General features: G+C 42.1%; 3 protein-coding genes across 3 annotated transcripts; 1 reads left to right on the plus strand and 2 right to left on the minus strand.

The window, feature by feature from the left end:
- The first annotated feature begins 137 nt into the window (after positions 1 to 137).
- Positions 138 to 854, plus strand: LOC132865908 (histone H2B-like). The gene has a single exon (XM_060898416.1). The coding sequence runs from the start codon at positions 422 to 424 to the stop codon at positions 794 to 796; it is 375 nt and encodes a 124-aa protein (XP_060754399.1). The 5' UTR covers positions 138 to 421; the 3' UTR covers positions 797 to 854.
- Positions 855 to 1,218: 364 nt separating this feature from the next.
- Positions 1,219 to 1,890, minus strand: LOC132866588 (uncharacterized). The gene is made up of 2 exons (XM_060899396.1): positions 1,880 to 1,890; positions 1,219 to 1,798 (listed from the first exon to the last, which is right to left on the minus strand). The coding sequence occupies exons 1-2, from the start codon at positions 1,888 to 1,890 to the stop codon at positions 1,516 to 1,518; spliced, it is 294 nt and encodes a 97-aa protein (XP_060755379.1). The 3' UTR covers positions 1,219 to 1,515.
- Positions 1,891 to 2,145: 255 nt separating this feature from the next.
- LOC132865899 (histone H2A-like) lies at positions 2,146 to 2,620 on the minus strand. Its single transcript, XM_060898407.1, has one exon. It carries the CDS (start codon positions 2,530 to 2,532, stop codon positions 2,146 to 2,148), a length of 387 nt encoding a protein of 128 aa, XP_060754390.1. The 5' UTR covers positions 2,533 to 2,620.
- Between the last annotated feature and the right edge of the window lie 13,262 nt (positions 2,621 to 15,882).

The raw sequence follows: 15,882 nt of genomic DNA on the forward strand, positions 1-15,882 counted from the left end.
TCTAATGTGTATTGTTTGATGCAAATCTGAATGAAAATAAAGTCTATTTAAAATGAAGCAGAGAACAGGAAACTGCAGACACGAGTAACATCAGTAATACTTAACCGTTTCTATATGAAAGCTGTGTGTGAGAGAAACGCTTCAGATGGTGGTAATAGAAATATAAGAATGGAATGAATTCTTATCTATAAAATTCTTCCATCAGTGCTGTGAATATAAAACGGCGGGAAGGGAGACAAAGCGAGGCGGAGGGGAAGGAAGTGGGCGGAGCGGTAGGAGGCGCCCCGTATGAGGAGGTTTGGAACTCTGGCCAATAAAATATGTTCCTGCCTCGTGTCTAATTACACTGCGGACCTGTAAATAGAGCGGCCGCGAGGCGGGCCTTATTCATTCTCTTACAGTTTAGCCGAGGAGCAGCGCCATGCCCGAGCCACCTAAAAGCGCGCCCAAGAAGGGCTCCAAGAAAGCCGTGACCAAGGCGGCTGGTAAAGGAGGCAAGAAGCGCAGAAAGTCCAGGAAGGAGAGCTACGCTATCTACGTGTACAAGGTCCTGAAGCAGGTTCATCCTGACACCGGCATCTCGTCTAAGGCTATGGGCATCATGAATTCCTTCGTCAATGACATTTTCGAGCGTATCGCCGGTGAGTCCTCTCGTCTGGCTCACTACAACAAGCGCTCCACCATCACCTCCAGAGAGATCCAGACCGCTGTGCGCCTTTTACTGCCTGGCGAGCTGGCCAAGCACGCCGTGTCCGAGGGCACAAAGGCCGTCACCAAGTACACCAGCTCCAAGTAAAGCGCGCTGCTGCTGCGGCCGCCTTCAGCAACCCAACGGCTCTTTTAAGAGCCACCCACTTTCTCATAGAAGAGCAAATTCGTGTCTCTCTCTGCTGTTCCCTTGTCTTGCACTAAGTGCAGAGTTGAATAAATATTTACGGAAGCTACATCGAGAAAAGTTGCCACATCAGAGAAACCAACCTCCATCAATGAGTAAATAAAGGAGCTATTTTACTTACAAAGCGAAAATAAGAGTAAAAATTATATGGGTGCTGCGCAATGACTTCTATTGAGTAGTTTTAGTTATTTAAGATGTTTTATTTGTATCTGCGGATAAATAGAAATCTGCCTTGTGGCAATGTCCATTGTGATAAATGTATTGAAATACGCACAAGGTTTTGTCCTTGATACATATAGACTAATTATTAAATACAACATTACCTTTGCTCATTTCCAAGCAGCGGAGAAAACTTTCTGCTTCTCTCTTCTGATTACTGAAGCGGCGCTCAGACACCACAATATCTAAAAGGACAAAAACCTGTCAGTCAAACGGCGAGGAGTTCTAGAACTCTGGCCACTGTGTCCTAACAGCTGTTCTGTTTCACTGCTCCGACTCCACTCGAACCGTGAGCTCAAACAGAACGGTGTTCCGTGCAGGGGATGGAGACGGGCTCGTTTCTGTGAGACAGTGAGGTGGCTCTTAAAAGAGCCTTTGTGTGCGTTAGACGGAGTCGGCGTTTAAGCGCGCTCTCCGCGAATACGGCGTGCCAGCTGAATGTCCTTGGGCATGATGGTCACTCTCTTGGCGTGGATGGCACACAGGTTAGTGTCCTCGAACAGGCCGACCAAGTATGCCTCGCTCGCCTCCTGCAGTGCCATGACAGCCGAGCTCTGGAAGCGCAAATCGGTCTTAAAGTCCTGAGCGATTTCTCTTACCAGGCGCTGGAAGGGCAGCTTACGGATGAGCAGCTCAGTAGATTTCTGATAACGGCGGATCTCCCTCAGAGCCACGGTGCCGGGCCTAATTTATTGCCGCTCGCGCAGCTCCGCAGAGCCAACAGCGCAGCTTAGCACGTTTTGTAGGTTCAATCGCCGCACGGACAGCGCCGTCATAATCTATTTTCACCCATCAGCCTTCCTTTATCGCCAGCACACTACTGTTATTGTTATACTATTACGGCTAAAATGCGTTATAAATAAAATGCATCATTATTAATACCACTTTATATTGTTTATGAATTCCTTTTATACTAGAGCTATGAAATACCCCAAAACCTGGGAAAGGATTAAAAAAACTGCACTTTTTGAGCATAGATGGCGGCTCTTAAAAGAGCCTTTGGGGACTGACGAACGCAGCAGTAGGTGAATTTATTTAGTCTTGCCGGCCTTCTCGGTCTTTTTGGGCAAAAGCACCGCCTGAATGTTCGGCAGCACACCACCCTGAGCGATGGTCACTCTGCCGAACAGTTTGTTCAGCTCCTCGTCGTTGCGCACAGCGAGCTGTAAGTGGCGGGGAATGATGCGAGTCTTCTTGTTGTCACGAGCGGCGTTACCGGCCAACTCCAGGATCTCAGCAGTCAGGTACTCCAGCACGGCGGCCAGATAAACTGGAGCGCCGGCGCCGACACGCTCGGCATAGTTGCCTTTCCGCAGGAGCCTGTGGACACGGCCCACGGGAAACTGGAGTCCGGCTCTGGATGAACGAGTTTTAGGTTTCGCTTTAGCCTTACCACCGGTCTTTCCTCTTCCGCTCATTCTGCTGCTCAGATCTGTTGCAGGAACAACTCTGAAATAAAAAGCGCTGCAGCTCGAGCCCTCTGTGATAAAGACAACACGGCTCTTCTCTGATTGGGTAAGATCGTTGTGGCAGAACAACCAATCACAAACATGCCGTCAAAATCCATGCCGTGTGTGTGTGTGTGTGTCTATGTGGGCGAGTTGTGGTGTTGGATTTGGTGGAATTTGATGTGCCAACAGGAAGACTAGGCCAGGCGGAGACTCTGCTGCAGCCTTTTGGTTATTTTATTCCACACTCCTGGAGCTCTACTCGGACGACATCAAATGAGATGTGAACCCTACTGTGGAATTCCTTCCTGATGCTTTAATCCTAACACAAATCACTTTGCAGAGCTACAACCCTAAAAATAATCACTTTGCATGGCTACAACCCTAAAAATAATCACTTTGCATGGCTACAACCCTAAAAATAATCACTTTGGGCGGCTAAAACCCTAAAAATCATCACTTTGGGCAGATGCAACCCTAAAAATAATCACGTTGCGTGGCTAAAACCCTAAAAATTATCTCTTTGCACGGCTACAACCCTAAAAATAATCACTGTGCATGGCTACATACCCTAAAAATAATCACTTTGGGCGGCTAAAACGCTAAAAATCATCACGTTGTCGGCTACAACCCTAAAAATAATCACTTTGATTATTCATGTTGTTTCAGTGTTCATGTGATTCATGGAAGCTTTATAGCTGCAGAAAGTGATTCATGTTGGGGTTAAAGCTGCACAAAGTGATTCATGTTGGGGTTAAAGCTGCACAAAGTGATTCATGTTGGGGTTAAAGCTGCACAGAGTGATTCATGTTAGCGTAATAGCTGCGCAAAGTGATCCATGTAAGCTTAATAGCTGCACAAAATGATACAGGTTAGCTTTATATCTGCAAAAAGTGATTCATGTAAGCTTTATAGCTGCTCAGAGTGATACATGTTTGCGTTATAGATGCACAAAGTGATTCATGTTAGCTTTATATCTGAAGAAAGTGATTCATGTTAGCTTTATATCTGAAGAAAGTGATTCATGTTAGCTTTATAGCAGGGCAAAGTGATTCATGTTAGCTCTATAGCTGCGCAAAGTGATTCATGTTAGCTTTACAACTGCGCAAAGTGATTCATGTGAGCTTTATAGCTGCAAATCACTTTGTGCAGCTATGAAGCTAACACGAATCACTTTGTGCCACTGTGAATCTCACACGAATCACTCGGTGCAGCTATGAAGCTAACATGAATCACTCGGTGCAGCTATGAAGCACTCGCTGAAGCTATGAAGCTAACATGAATTACTTTGTACAGCTATGAAGCTAACATGACTCACTTTGTGCCACTGTGAAGCTAACACGAATCACTCTGTGCAGCTATCAAGCTAACATGAATCACTTTGTGCAGCTATGAAGCTCACATGACTCACTATGTGCAGCTATGAAGCTAACATGACTCACTATAAGCAGCTATGAAGCTCACATGAATCACTTTGGGCAGCTATGAAGCTAACATGAATCACTTTCTGCAGCTATGAAGCTCACATGAATCACTTTGTGCAGCTATGAAGCTAACATGAATTACTTTGTGCAGCTATGAATCAGTCGGTGCAGCTATGAAGTTAACATGATTCCCTATGTGCAGCTATGAGGCCAACATGAATCACTCTGTGCAGCTATGAAGCTAACATGAGTCACTTTGTGCAGCTATCACCCAAATACGAATCACTTTGTACAGCTAGGAAGTTAACATGAATCACTTTGTGCAGCTATGAAGTTAACATGAATCACTCTGTGCAGCTATGAAGCTAACATGAATCACTTTGTGCAGCTATGAAGCTAACATGAATCAATTTGTGCAGCTATGAAGCTAACATGACTCACTTTGTGCAGCAATCACCAAAATACAAATCACTTTGTGCAGCTATGAAGCTAACATGAATCACTTTGTGCAGCTATGAATCTAACACGAATCACTTTGTGCTGCTATGAAGCTAACATGACTCACTTTGTGCAGCTATGAAGCCAACTTGAAACACTCTGTGCAGCTATGAAGCTAAGATGAGTCACTTTGTGCAGCTATGAAGCTAAAATGAATCACTTTGTGCAGCTATGAAGTTAACATGAATCACTTTGTGCAGCTATGAAGCCAACATGAGTCACTTTGTGCAGCTATGAAGCCAACTTGAAACACTCTGTGCAGCTATGAAGCTAAGATGAGTCACTTTGTGCAGCTATGAAGCTAAAATGAATCACTTTGTGCAGCTATGAAGTTAACATGAATCACTTTGTGCAGCTATGAAGCCAACATGAGTCACTTTGTGCAGCTATGAAGCTAACATGAATAACTATGTGCAGCTATGAAGCTAACATGAGTCACTTTGTGCAGCTATGAAGCTAACATGAATCACTTTGGGCAGCTATGAAGCTAACATGAATCACTTTGTGCAGCTATGAAGCCAACATGAATCACTCTTTGCAGCTATGAAGCTAACATGAGTCACTTTGTTCAGCTATGAAGCTAACATGAGTCACTTTGTGCAGCTATCACCCAAATACGAATCACTTTGTGCAGCTATGAAGTTAACATGACTCACTTTGTGCAGCTATGAAGCCAACATGAATCACTCTGTGCAGCAATGAAGCTAACATGAGTCACTTTGTGCAGCTATCACCCAAATATGAATCACTTTGTTCAGCTATGAAGCTAACATGAGTCACTTTGTGCAGCTATCACCCAAATACGAATCACTTTGTGCAGCTATGAAGTTAACATGACTCACTTTGTGCAGCTATGAAGCTAACATGAATCAATTTGTGCAGCTATGAAGCTAACATGACTCACTTTGTGCAGCAATCACCAAAATACAAATCACTTTGTGCAGCTATGAAGCTAACATGAATCACTTTGTGCAGCTATGAATCTAACACGAATCACTTTGTGCTGCTATGAAGCTAACATGACTCACTTTGTGCAGCTATGAAGCCAACTTGAAACACTCTGTGCAGCTATGAAGCTAAGATGAGTCACTTTGTGCAGCTATGAAGCTAAAATGAATCACTTTGTGCAGCTATGAAGTTAACATGAATCACTTTGTGCAGCTATGAAGCCAACATGAGTCACTTTGTGCAGCTATGAAGCCAACTTGAAACACTCTGTGCAGCTATGAAGCTAAGATGAGTCACTTTGTGCAGCTATGAAGCTAAAATGAATCACTTTGTGCAGCTATGAAGTTAACATGAATCACTTTGTGCAGCTATGAAGCCAACATGAGTCACTTTGTGCAGCTATGAAGCTAACATGAATAACTATGTGCAGCTATGAAGCTAACATGAGTCACTTTGTGCAGCTATGAAGCTAAAATGAATCACTTTGTGCAGCTATGAAGCTAACATGAATCACTTTGGGCAGCTATGAAGCTAACATGAGTCACTTTGTGCAGCTATCACCCAAATACGAATCACTTTGTGCAGCTATGAAGTTAACATGACTCACTTTGTGCAGCTATGAAGCCAACATGAATCACTCTGTGCAGCAATGAAGCTAACATGAGTCACTTTGTGCAGCTATCACCCAAATATGAATCACTTTGTGCAGCTATGAAGCCAACATGAATCACACTGTGCAGCTATTAAATAACACGGATCACTTTGTGCAGCTATGAAGCAAACATGAATCACTTGGTGCAGCTATGAACCTAACATGAATCACTTTCTGCAGCTATGAAGGTAACATGAATCACATTTTGCAGCCATGAATCACTCGTTGCAGCTATGAAACTAACATGATTCACTGTGTGCAGCTATGAAGCAACATGAATCACTTTGTGCAGCTTTGAATCTAACATGAATCACTTTGTGCAGCTATGAAACCAACATGAATCACTTTGTGCAGCTTTGAATCTAACATGAATCACTTTGTGCAGCTATGAATCTAACATGAATCACTCTGTGCAGCTATGAAGCTAATCTCATCTCATTATCTCTAGCCGCTTTATCCTTCTACAGGGTCGCAGGCAAGCTGGAGCCGATCCGAGCTGACTACGGGCGAAAGGCGGGGTACACCCTGGACAAGTTGCCAGGGCTATGAAGCTAATATGAATCATTTTGTGCAGCTATAAAGCAAACATGAATTACTTTGTGCAGCAATGAAGCTATCATGACTCACAATGTGCAGCTATGAAGCTAACATGAATAACTATGTGCAGCTATGAAGCTAACATGAGTCACTTTGTGCAGCTATGAAGCTAACATGAGTCACTTTGTGCAGCTATGAAGCTAAAATGAATCACTTTGTGCAGCTATGAAGTTAACATGAATCACTTTGTGCAGCTATGAAGCCAACATGAGTCACTTTGTGCAGCTATGAAGCTAACATGAATAACTATGTGCAGCTATGAAGCTAACATGAGTCACTTTGTGCAGCTATGAAGCTAAAATGAGTCACTTCGTGCAGCTATGAAGCTAAAATGAATCACTTTGTGCAGCTATGAAGTTAACATGAATCACTTTGTGCAGCGATGAAGCCAACATGAGTCACTTTGTGCAGCTATGAAGCTAACATGAGTCACTTTGTGCAGCTATGAAGCTAACATGAGTCACTTTGTGCAGCTATGAAGCTAAAATGAATCACTTTGTGCAGCTATGAAGCTAACATGAATCACTTTGTGCAGCTATGAAGCTAACATGAATCACTTTGTGCAGCTATGAAGCTAACATGAGTCACTTTGTGCAGCTATGAAGCTAACATGAGTCACTTTGTGCAGCTATGAATCTAACATGAATCACTTTGTGCAGCTATGAAGCTAACATGAGTCACTTTGTGCAGCTATGAAGCTAACATGAGTCACTTTGTGCAGCTATGAATCTAACATGAATCACTTTGTGCAGCTATGAAGCTAACATGAATCACTTTGTGCAGCTATGAAGCTAACATGAGTCACTTTGTGCAGCTATGAAGCTAAAATGAATCACTTTGTGCAGCTATGAAGCTAACATGAATCACTTTGTGCAGCTATGAAGCTAACATGAATCACTTTGTGCAGCTATGAATCTAACATGAATCACTTTGTGCAGCGATGAAGCTAACATGAATCACTTTGTGCAGCTATGAAGCTAACATGAATCACTTTGTGCAGCTATGAAGCTAACATGAATCACTTTGTGCAGCTATGAATCTAACATGAATCACTTTGTGCAGCGATGAAGCTAACATGAATCACTTTGTGCAGCTATGAAGCTAACATGAGTCACTTTGTGCAGCTATGAATCTAACACGAATCACTTTGTGCAGCTATGAAGCTAACATGAATCACTTTGTGCAGCTATGAATCTAACATGAGTCACTTTGTGCTGCTATGAAGATAACATGACTCACTTTGTGCAGCTATGAAGCTAACATGAGTCACTTTGTGCAGCTATGAAGCCAACATGAATCACTTTGTGCAGCTTTGAATCTAACATGAATCTCTTTGTGCAGCTATGTAGCTAACATGAGTCACTTTGTGCAGCTATGAAGCCAACATGAGTCACTTTGTGCAGCTATGAAGCGACCATGAATCACTTTGGGCAGCTATGAAGCTAACATGAATCACTTTGTGCAGCTATGAAGCTAACATGAGTCACTTTGTGCAGCTATGAAGCTAACATGAATCATTTTGTGCAGCTATGAATCTAACACGAATCTCTTTGTGCAGCTATGTAGCTAACATGAGTCACTTTGTGCAGCTATGAAGCCAACATGAGTCACTTTGTGCAGCTATGAAGCGACCATGAATCACTTTGGGCAGCTATGAAGCTAACATGAATCACTTTGTGCAGCTATGAAGCCAACATGAATCACTCTTTGCAGCTATGGAGCTAACATGACTCACTTTGTGCAGCTATCACCCAAATACCAATCACTTTGTGCAGCTATGAAGCTAACATGAATTACTTTGTGCAGCTATGAAGCCAACATGAGTCACTTTGTGCAGCTATGAAGTTAACATGAATCACTTTGTGCAGCTATGAAGCCAACATGAGTCACTTTGTGCAGCTATGAATCTAACACGAATCACTTTGTGCAGCTATGAAGCTAACATGAATTACTTTGTGCAGCTATGAAGCCAACATGAGTCACTTTGTGCAGCTATGAAGCTAACATGAATCACTTTGTGCAGCTATGAAGCCAACATGAGTCACTTTGTGCAGCTATGAATCTAACACGAATCACTTTGTGCAGCTATGAAGCTAACATGAGTCACTTTGTGCAGCTATGAAGCTAAAATGAGTCACTTTGTGCTGCTATGAAGCTAACATGAATCACTTTGTGCAGCTATGAAGCTAACATGAATCACTTTGTGCAGCTATGAAGCTAACATGAATCACTTTGTGCAGCTATGAATCTAACACGAATCAATTTGTGCTGCTATGAAGCTAACATGAATCATTTTGTGCAGCTATGAATCTAACACGAATCTCTTTGTGCAGCTATGTAGCTAACATGAATCACTTTCTGCAGCTATGAATCTAACATGAGTCACTTTGTGCAGCTATGAAGCCAACATGAATCACTCTGTGCAGCTATGGAGCTAACATGACTCACTTTGTGCAGCTATCACCCAAATACGAATCACTTTGTGCAGCTATGAAGCTAACATGAATTACTTTGTGCAGCTATGAATCACTTTGTGCAGCTATGAATCACTCGGTGCAGCTATGAAGTTAACATGATTCACTTTGTGCAGCTATGAAGCCAACATGATTCACTTTGTGCGGCTATGAATCTAACATGAATCACTCTGTGCAGCTATGAAGCTAACATGAATCACTTTGTGCAGCTATGAAGCTAACATGAATCACTTTGTGCAGCTATGAAGCTAACATGAGTCACTTTGTGCAGCTATGAAGCTAACATGACTCACTTTGTGCAGCTATGACCCAAATACGAATCACTTTGTGCAGCTATGAAGCCAACATGAGTCACTTTGGGCAGCTATGAAGCTAACATGAATCACTTTGTGCAGCTATGAAGTTAACATGAATCACTTTGTGCAGCTATGAATCTAACACGAATCACTTTGTGCTGCGATGAATCTAACATGAATCACTTTGTGCAGCTATGAATCTAACACAAATCACTTTGTGCTGCTATGAAGCTAACATGAATCACTTTGTGCAGCTATGAATCTAACATGAATCACTTTGTGCAGCTATGAAGCCAACATGAATCACTTTGTGCAGCTATGAATCTAACACGAATCAATTTGTCCGGCTATGAAGCTAACATGAATCACTCGGTGCAGCTATGAATCTAAAACGAATCAATTTGTCCTGCTATGAAGCTAACATGAATCACTTTGTGCAGCTATGAAGCTAACATGAATCACTTTGTGCAGCTATGAAGCTAACATGAGTCACTTTGTGCAGCTATGAAGCTAACATGGATCACTTTGTGCAGCTATGAAGTTAACATGGATCACTTTGGGCAGCAATTAAGCCAACATGAATCACTTTGTACAGCTATGAATCTAACATGAATCACTTTGTGCTGCTATGAAGCTAACATGAATCACTTTGTGCAGCTATGAAGTTAACATGAATCACTTTATGCAGCTATGAATCTAACATGAATCACTCTGTGCAGCTATGAAGCTAACATGGATCACTTTGGGCAGCAATTAAGCCAACATGAATCACTTTGTACAGCTATGAAGCTAACATGAATCACTTTGGGCAGCAATTAAGCCAACATGAATCACTTTGTGCTGCTATGAAGCTAACATGAATCACTTTGTGCTGCTATGAAGCAAACATGAATCACTTTGTGCAGCTATGAAGTTAACATGAATCACTTTATGCAGCTATGAATCTAACATGAATCACTCTGTGCAGCTATGAAGCTAACATGAATCATTTTGTGCAGCTATAAAGCAAACATGAATTACTTTGTGCAGCTATGAAGCTAACATGAGTCACTTTGTGCAGCTATGAAGCCAACATGAATCACTCTGTGCAGCTATGGAGCTAACATGACTCACTTTGTGCAGCTATCACCCAAATACGAATCACTTTGTGCAGCTATGAAGCTAACATGAATTACTTTGTGCAGCTATGAAGCTAACATGAATCACTTTGTGCAGCGATGAAGCTAACATGAATCACTTTGTGCAGCTATGAAGCTAACATGAATCACTTTGTGCAGCTATGAAGCTAACATGAATCACTTTGTGCAGCTATGAATCTAACATGAATCACTTTGTGCAGCGATGAAGCTAAAATGAATCACTTTGTGCAGCTATGAAGCTAACATGAATCACTTTGTGCAGCTATGAAGCTAACATGAATCACTTTGTGCAGCTATGAATCTAACATGAATCACTTTGTGCAGCTATGAAGCTAACATGAATCACTTTGTGCAGCTATGAATCTAACATGAGTCACTTTGTGCAGCTATGAAGCTAACATGAGTCACTTTGTGCTGCTATGAAGATAACATGACTCACTTTGTGCAGCTATGAAGCTAACATGAGTCACTTTGTGCAGCTATGAAGCCAACATGAATCACTTTGTGCAGCTTTGAATCTAACATGAATAACTATGTGCAGCTATGAAGCTAACATGAGTCACTTTGTGCAGCTATGAAGCCAACATGAGTCACTTTGTGCAGCTATGAAGCGACCATGAATCACTTTGGGCAGCTATGAAGCTAACATGAATCACTTTGTGCAGCTATGAAGCCAACATGAATCACTCTTTGCAGCTATGGAGCTAACATGACTCACTTTGTGCAGCTATCACCCAAATACCAATCACTTTGTGCAGCTATGAAGCTAACATGAATTACTTTGTGCAGCTATGAAGCCAACATGAGTCACTTTGTGCAGCTATGAAGTTAACATGAATCACTTTGTGCAGCTATGAAGCCAACATGAGTCACTTTGTGCAGCTATGAATCTAACACGAATCACTTTGTGCAGCTATGAAGCTAACATGAATTACTTTGTGCAGCTATGAAGCCAACATGAGTCACTTTGTGCAGCTATGAATCTAACACGAATCACTTTGTGCAGCTATGAAGCTAACATGAATTACTTTGTGCAGCTATGAAGCCAACATGAGTCACTCGGTGCAGCTATGAAGTTAACATGAATTACTTTGTGCAGCTATGAAGCCAACATGAGTCACTTTGTGCAGCTATGAATCTAACACGAATCACTTTGTGCAGCTATGAAGCTAACATGAGTCACTTTGTGCAGCTATGAAGCTAACATGAGTCACTTTGTGCAGCTATGAAGCTAAAATGAGTCACTTTGTGCTGCTATGAAGCTAACATGAATCACTTTGTGCAGCTATGAAGCTAACATGAATCACTTTGTGCAGCTATGAAGCTAACATGAATCACTTTGTGCAGCTATGAATCTAACACGAATCAATTTGTGCTGCTATGAAGCTAACATGAATCATTTTGTGCAGCTATGAATCTAACACGAATCTCTTTGTGCAGCTATGTAGCTAACATGAATCACTTTCTGCAGCTATGAATCTAACATGAGTCACTTTGTGCAGCTATGAAGCCAACATGAATCACTCTGTGCAGCTATGGAGCTAACATGACTCACTTTGTGCAGCTATCACCCAAATACGAATCACTTTGTGCAGCTATGAAGCTAACATGAATTACTTTGTGCAGCTATGAATCACTTTGTGCAGCTATGAATCACTCGGTGCAGCTATGAAGTTAACATGATTCACTTTGTGCAGCTATGAAGCCAACATGATTCACTTTGTGCGGCTATGAATCTAACATGAATCACTCTGTGCAGCTATGAAGCTAACATGAATCACTTTGTGCAGCTATGAAGCTAACATGAATCACTTTGTGCAGCTATGAAGCTAACATGAGTCACTTTGTGCAGCTATGAAGCTAACATGACTCACTTTGTGCAGCTATGACCCAAATACGAATCACTTTGTGCAGCTATGAAGCCAACATGAGTCACTTTGGGCAGCTATGAAGCTAACATGAATCACTTTGTGCAGCTATGAAGTTAACATGAATCACTTTGTGCAGCTATGAATCTAACACGAATCACTTTGTGCTGCGATGAATCTAACATGAATCACTTTGTGCAGCTATGAATCTAACACAAATCACTTTGTGCTGCTATGAAGGTAACATGAATCACTTTGTGCAGCTATGAATCTAACATGAATCACTTTGGGCAGCTATGAAGCTAACATGAATCATTCTGTGCAGCTATGAAGCTAACATGATTCACTTTGTGCAGCTATGAAGCTAACATGAATCACTTTGGGCAGCTATGAAGTAAATATGAATCACTATGTGCAGCTATGAATCTAACATGAATCACTCTGTGCAGCTATGACGCTAACATGAATCACTTTGTGCAGCTATAAAGCAAACATGAATCACTTTGTGCAGCTATGAAGCTAACATGACTCAGAATGTGCAGCTATGAAGCCAACATGAATCACTTTGTGCAGCTATGAAGCTAACACGAATCACTTTGTGCAGCGATGAAGCTAACATTACTAACTTTGTGCAGCTATGAAGCTAACACGAATCACTTTGTGCAGCTGTGAAGCTAACATGACTCACAATGTGCAGCTATGAAGCCAACATGAATCACTTTGTGCAGCTATGAAGCTAACATGAATCACTTTGTGCAGCTATGAAGCTAACATGAATAACTATGTGCTGCTATGAAGCTAACATGAATCACTTTGGGCAGCTATGAAGCTAACATGAATCACTTTGTACAGCTATGAAGCTAACATGAATCACTTTGTGCAGCAATCACCCAAATACGAATCACTTTGTGCAGCTATGAAGCTAACGTGATTCACTTTGTGCAGCGATGAAGCTAACATGAGTCATTTTGTGCAGCTTTCACCCAAATACAAATCACTTTGTGCAGTTATGAAACTAATGCCGCTTTTCCACTACAAACGCGGCTGAGTCGTGCCGTGCTGAGTCGGGCTGAGCGAGGCTGTTGGAGTTGCATTTCGACTACAACCGCGCTGAACCGTGCTGGCTGGAAGTGGGTGGACACATTGGGTGGAGTTAGCGAAAGTGGGTGGACGTCAGGTGATGTCGTTAAGCAGCGCAAACAGTGACATCAGTGAGCTTTTAAGCGGTAGTCTCACGACCCGAATAGTAAACAATAAACATGGAGGACATGGAGTCGTTAGTGTTGCTGGTCTTGGTGCTGTGGCTTGTTGTCACCGACAACGCGGACAGATACTGGCAAGAGCGTATAGATGAGGCGAGGCGCATAAGGCTTCAGAAATTCTCATAATTCGTAATTCTTCTCCTTCCGGGTTTGCGGTGTTTACAGATCCCAGCGCGCTCGCGGGGCGTGTGTGAGCATGTGAGGACACTCCTCCTCACCAATCAGTGCACAGGGGAGTGTCTACTCACGCCCCCAGCCTCACTTGGCACGGCTTAGCTCGCTTCAGCCCCACTCCAAAACGGTGCGAGTTTTAGGGGCTAAGCAGGGCTGAAACGAGCTGAGTCATGCTGGTTTTTGGTAGTCGAAACGCGAGCCGTGTTGGGCTGAAGTGAGCTGAAGCGAGCTGAAGTGAGCTGAAAAAGGGTAGTGGAAAAGGGCCATAACATGAATTACTCTGTGCAGCTATGAAGCTAACATGAATCACTCGGTGCAGCTATGAAGCTAACATGAATCACTTTCTGCAGCTATGAAGCTAACATGAATCACTTTCTGCAGCTATGAAGGTGACATGAATCACTTTTTGCAGCTATGAATCACTTTGTGCAGCTATGAATCACTTTGTGCAGCCGTGAATCACTCGGTGCAGCTATGAAGTTAACATGATTCACTTTGTGCAGCTATGAAGCTAATATGAATCACTTTGGGCAGCTATGAAGCTAACATGAATCACTTTGTGCAGCTATGAAGTTAACATGATTCACTTTGTGCAGCTATGAAGCTAACATGAATCACTTTGGGCAGCTATGAAGCTAACATGATTCACTTTGTGCTGCTATGAAGCTAACATGAATCACTTTGGGCAGCTATGAAGCTAACATGAATCACTTTGTGCAGCTATGAAGCTAACATGATTCACTTTGTGCAGCTATGAAGCTAACATGAATCACTTTTGGCAGCTATGAAGTTAACATGATTCACTTTGTGCAGCCATGAAGCTAACATGAATCACTTTGGGCATTTATGAAGCTAACATGAATCACTTTGGGCAGCTATGAAGCTAACATGAATCACTTTGGGCAGCTATGAAGCTAACATGAATCACTCTGTGCAGCTATGAAGCTAACATGAATCAGTCTGTGCAGCTATGAAGCTAACATGAATCACTTTGTGCAGCTATGAAGCTAACATGAATCACTCTGTGCAGCTATGAAACTAATATGAATCACTTTGGGCAGCTATGAAGCTAACATGAATCACTTTGGGCAGCTATGAAGCTAACATGAATCACTTTGGGCAGCTATGAAGGTAACATGATTCGCTTTGTGCAGCTATGAAGCTAACATGAATCACTTTGTGCAGCTATGAAGCTAACATGAATCACTTTGTGCAGCTATGAAGTTAACATGATTCACTTTGTGCAGCTATGAAGCTAACATGAATCACTTTGGGCAGCTATGAAGCTAACATGAATCACTTTGTGCAGCTATGAAGCTAACATGATTCACTTTGTGCAGCCATGAAGCTAACATGAATCACTTTGTGCAGCTGTGAAGCTAACATGACTAACTTTGTGCAGCTATGAAGCTAACATGAATAACTATGTGCAGCTATGAAGCTAAGATGAATCACTTTGGGCAGCTATGAAGCTAACATGACTAACTTTGTGCAGCTATGAAGTTAACATGAATAACTATGTGCAGCTATGAAGCTAAGATGAATCACTTTGGGCAGCTATGAAGCTAACATGAATCACTTTGTACAGCTATGAAGCTAACATGAATCACTTTGTGCAGCAATCACCCAAATACGAATCACTTTGTGCAGCTATGAAGCTAACATGATTCACTTTGTGCTGCTATGAAGCTAACATGAATCACTTTGTGCAGCTATGAAGCTAACATGAGTCACTTTGTGCAGCTTTCACCCAAATACAAATCACTTTGTGCAGTTATGAAACTAACATGAATTACTCTGTGCAGCTATGAAGCTAACGTGATTCACTTTGTGCAGCGATGAAGCTAACATGAATCACTTTGGGCAGCTATGAAGCTAACATGAATCATTCTGTGCAGCTATGAAGCTAACATGATTCACTTTGTGCAGCTATGAAGCTAACATGAATCACTTTGGGCAGCTATGAAGTAAATATGAATCACTATGTG

This window comes from Neoarius graeffei, chromosome 18 (genome assembly GCF_027579695.1).
Source record: "Neoarius graeffei isolate fNeoGra1 chromosome 18, fNeoGra1.pri, whole genome shotgun sequence".
NCBI classification, from domain to species: domain Eukaryota; kingdom Metazoa; phylum Chordata; class Actinopteri; order Siluriformes; family Ariidae; genus Neoarius; species Neoarius graeffei.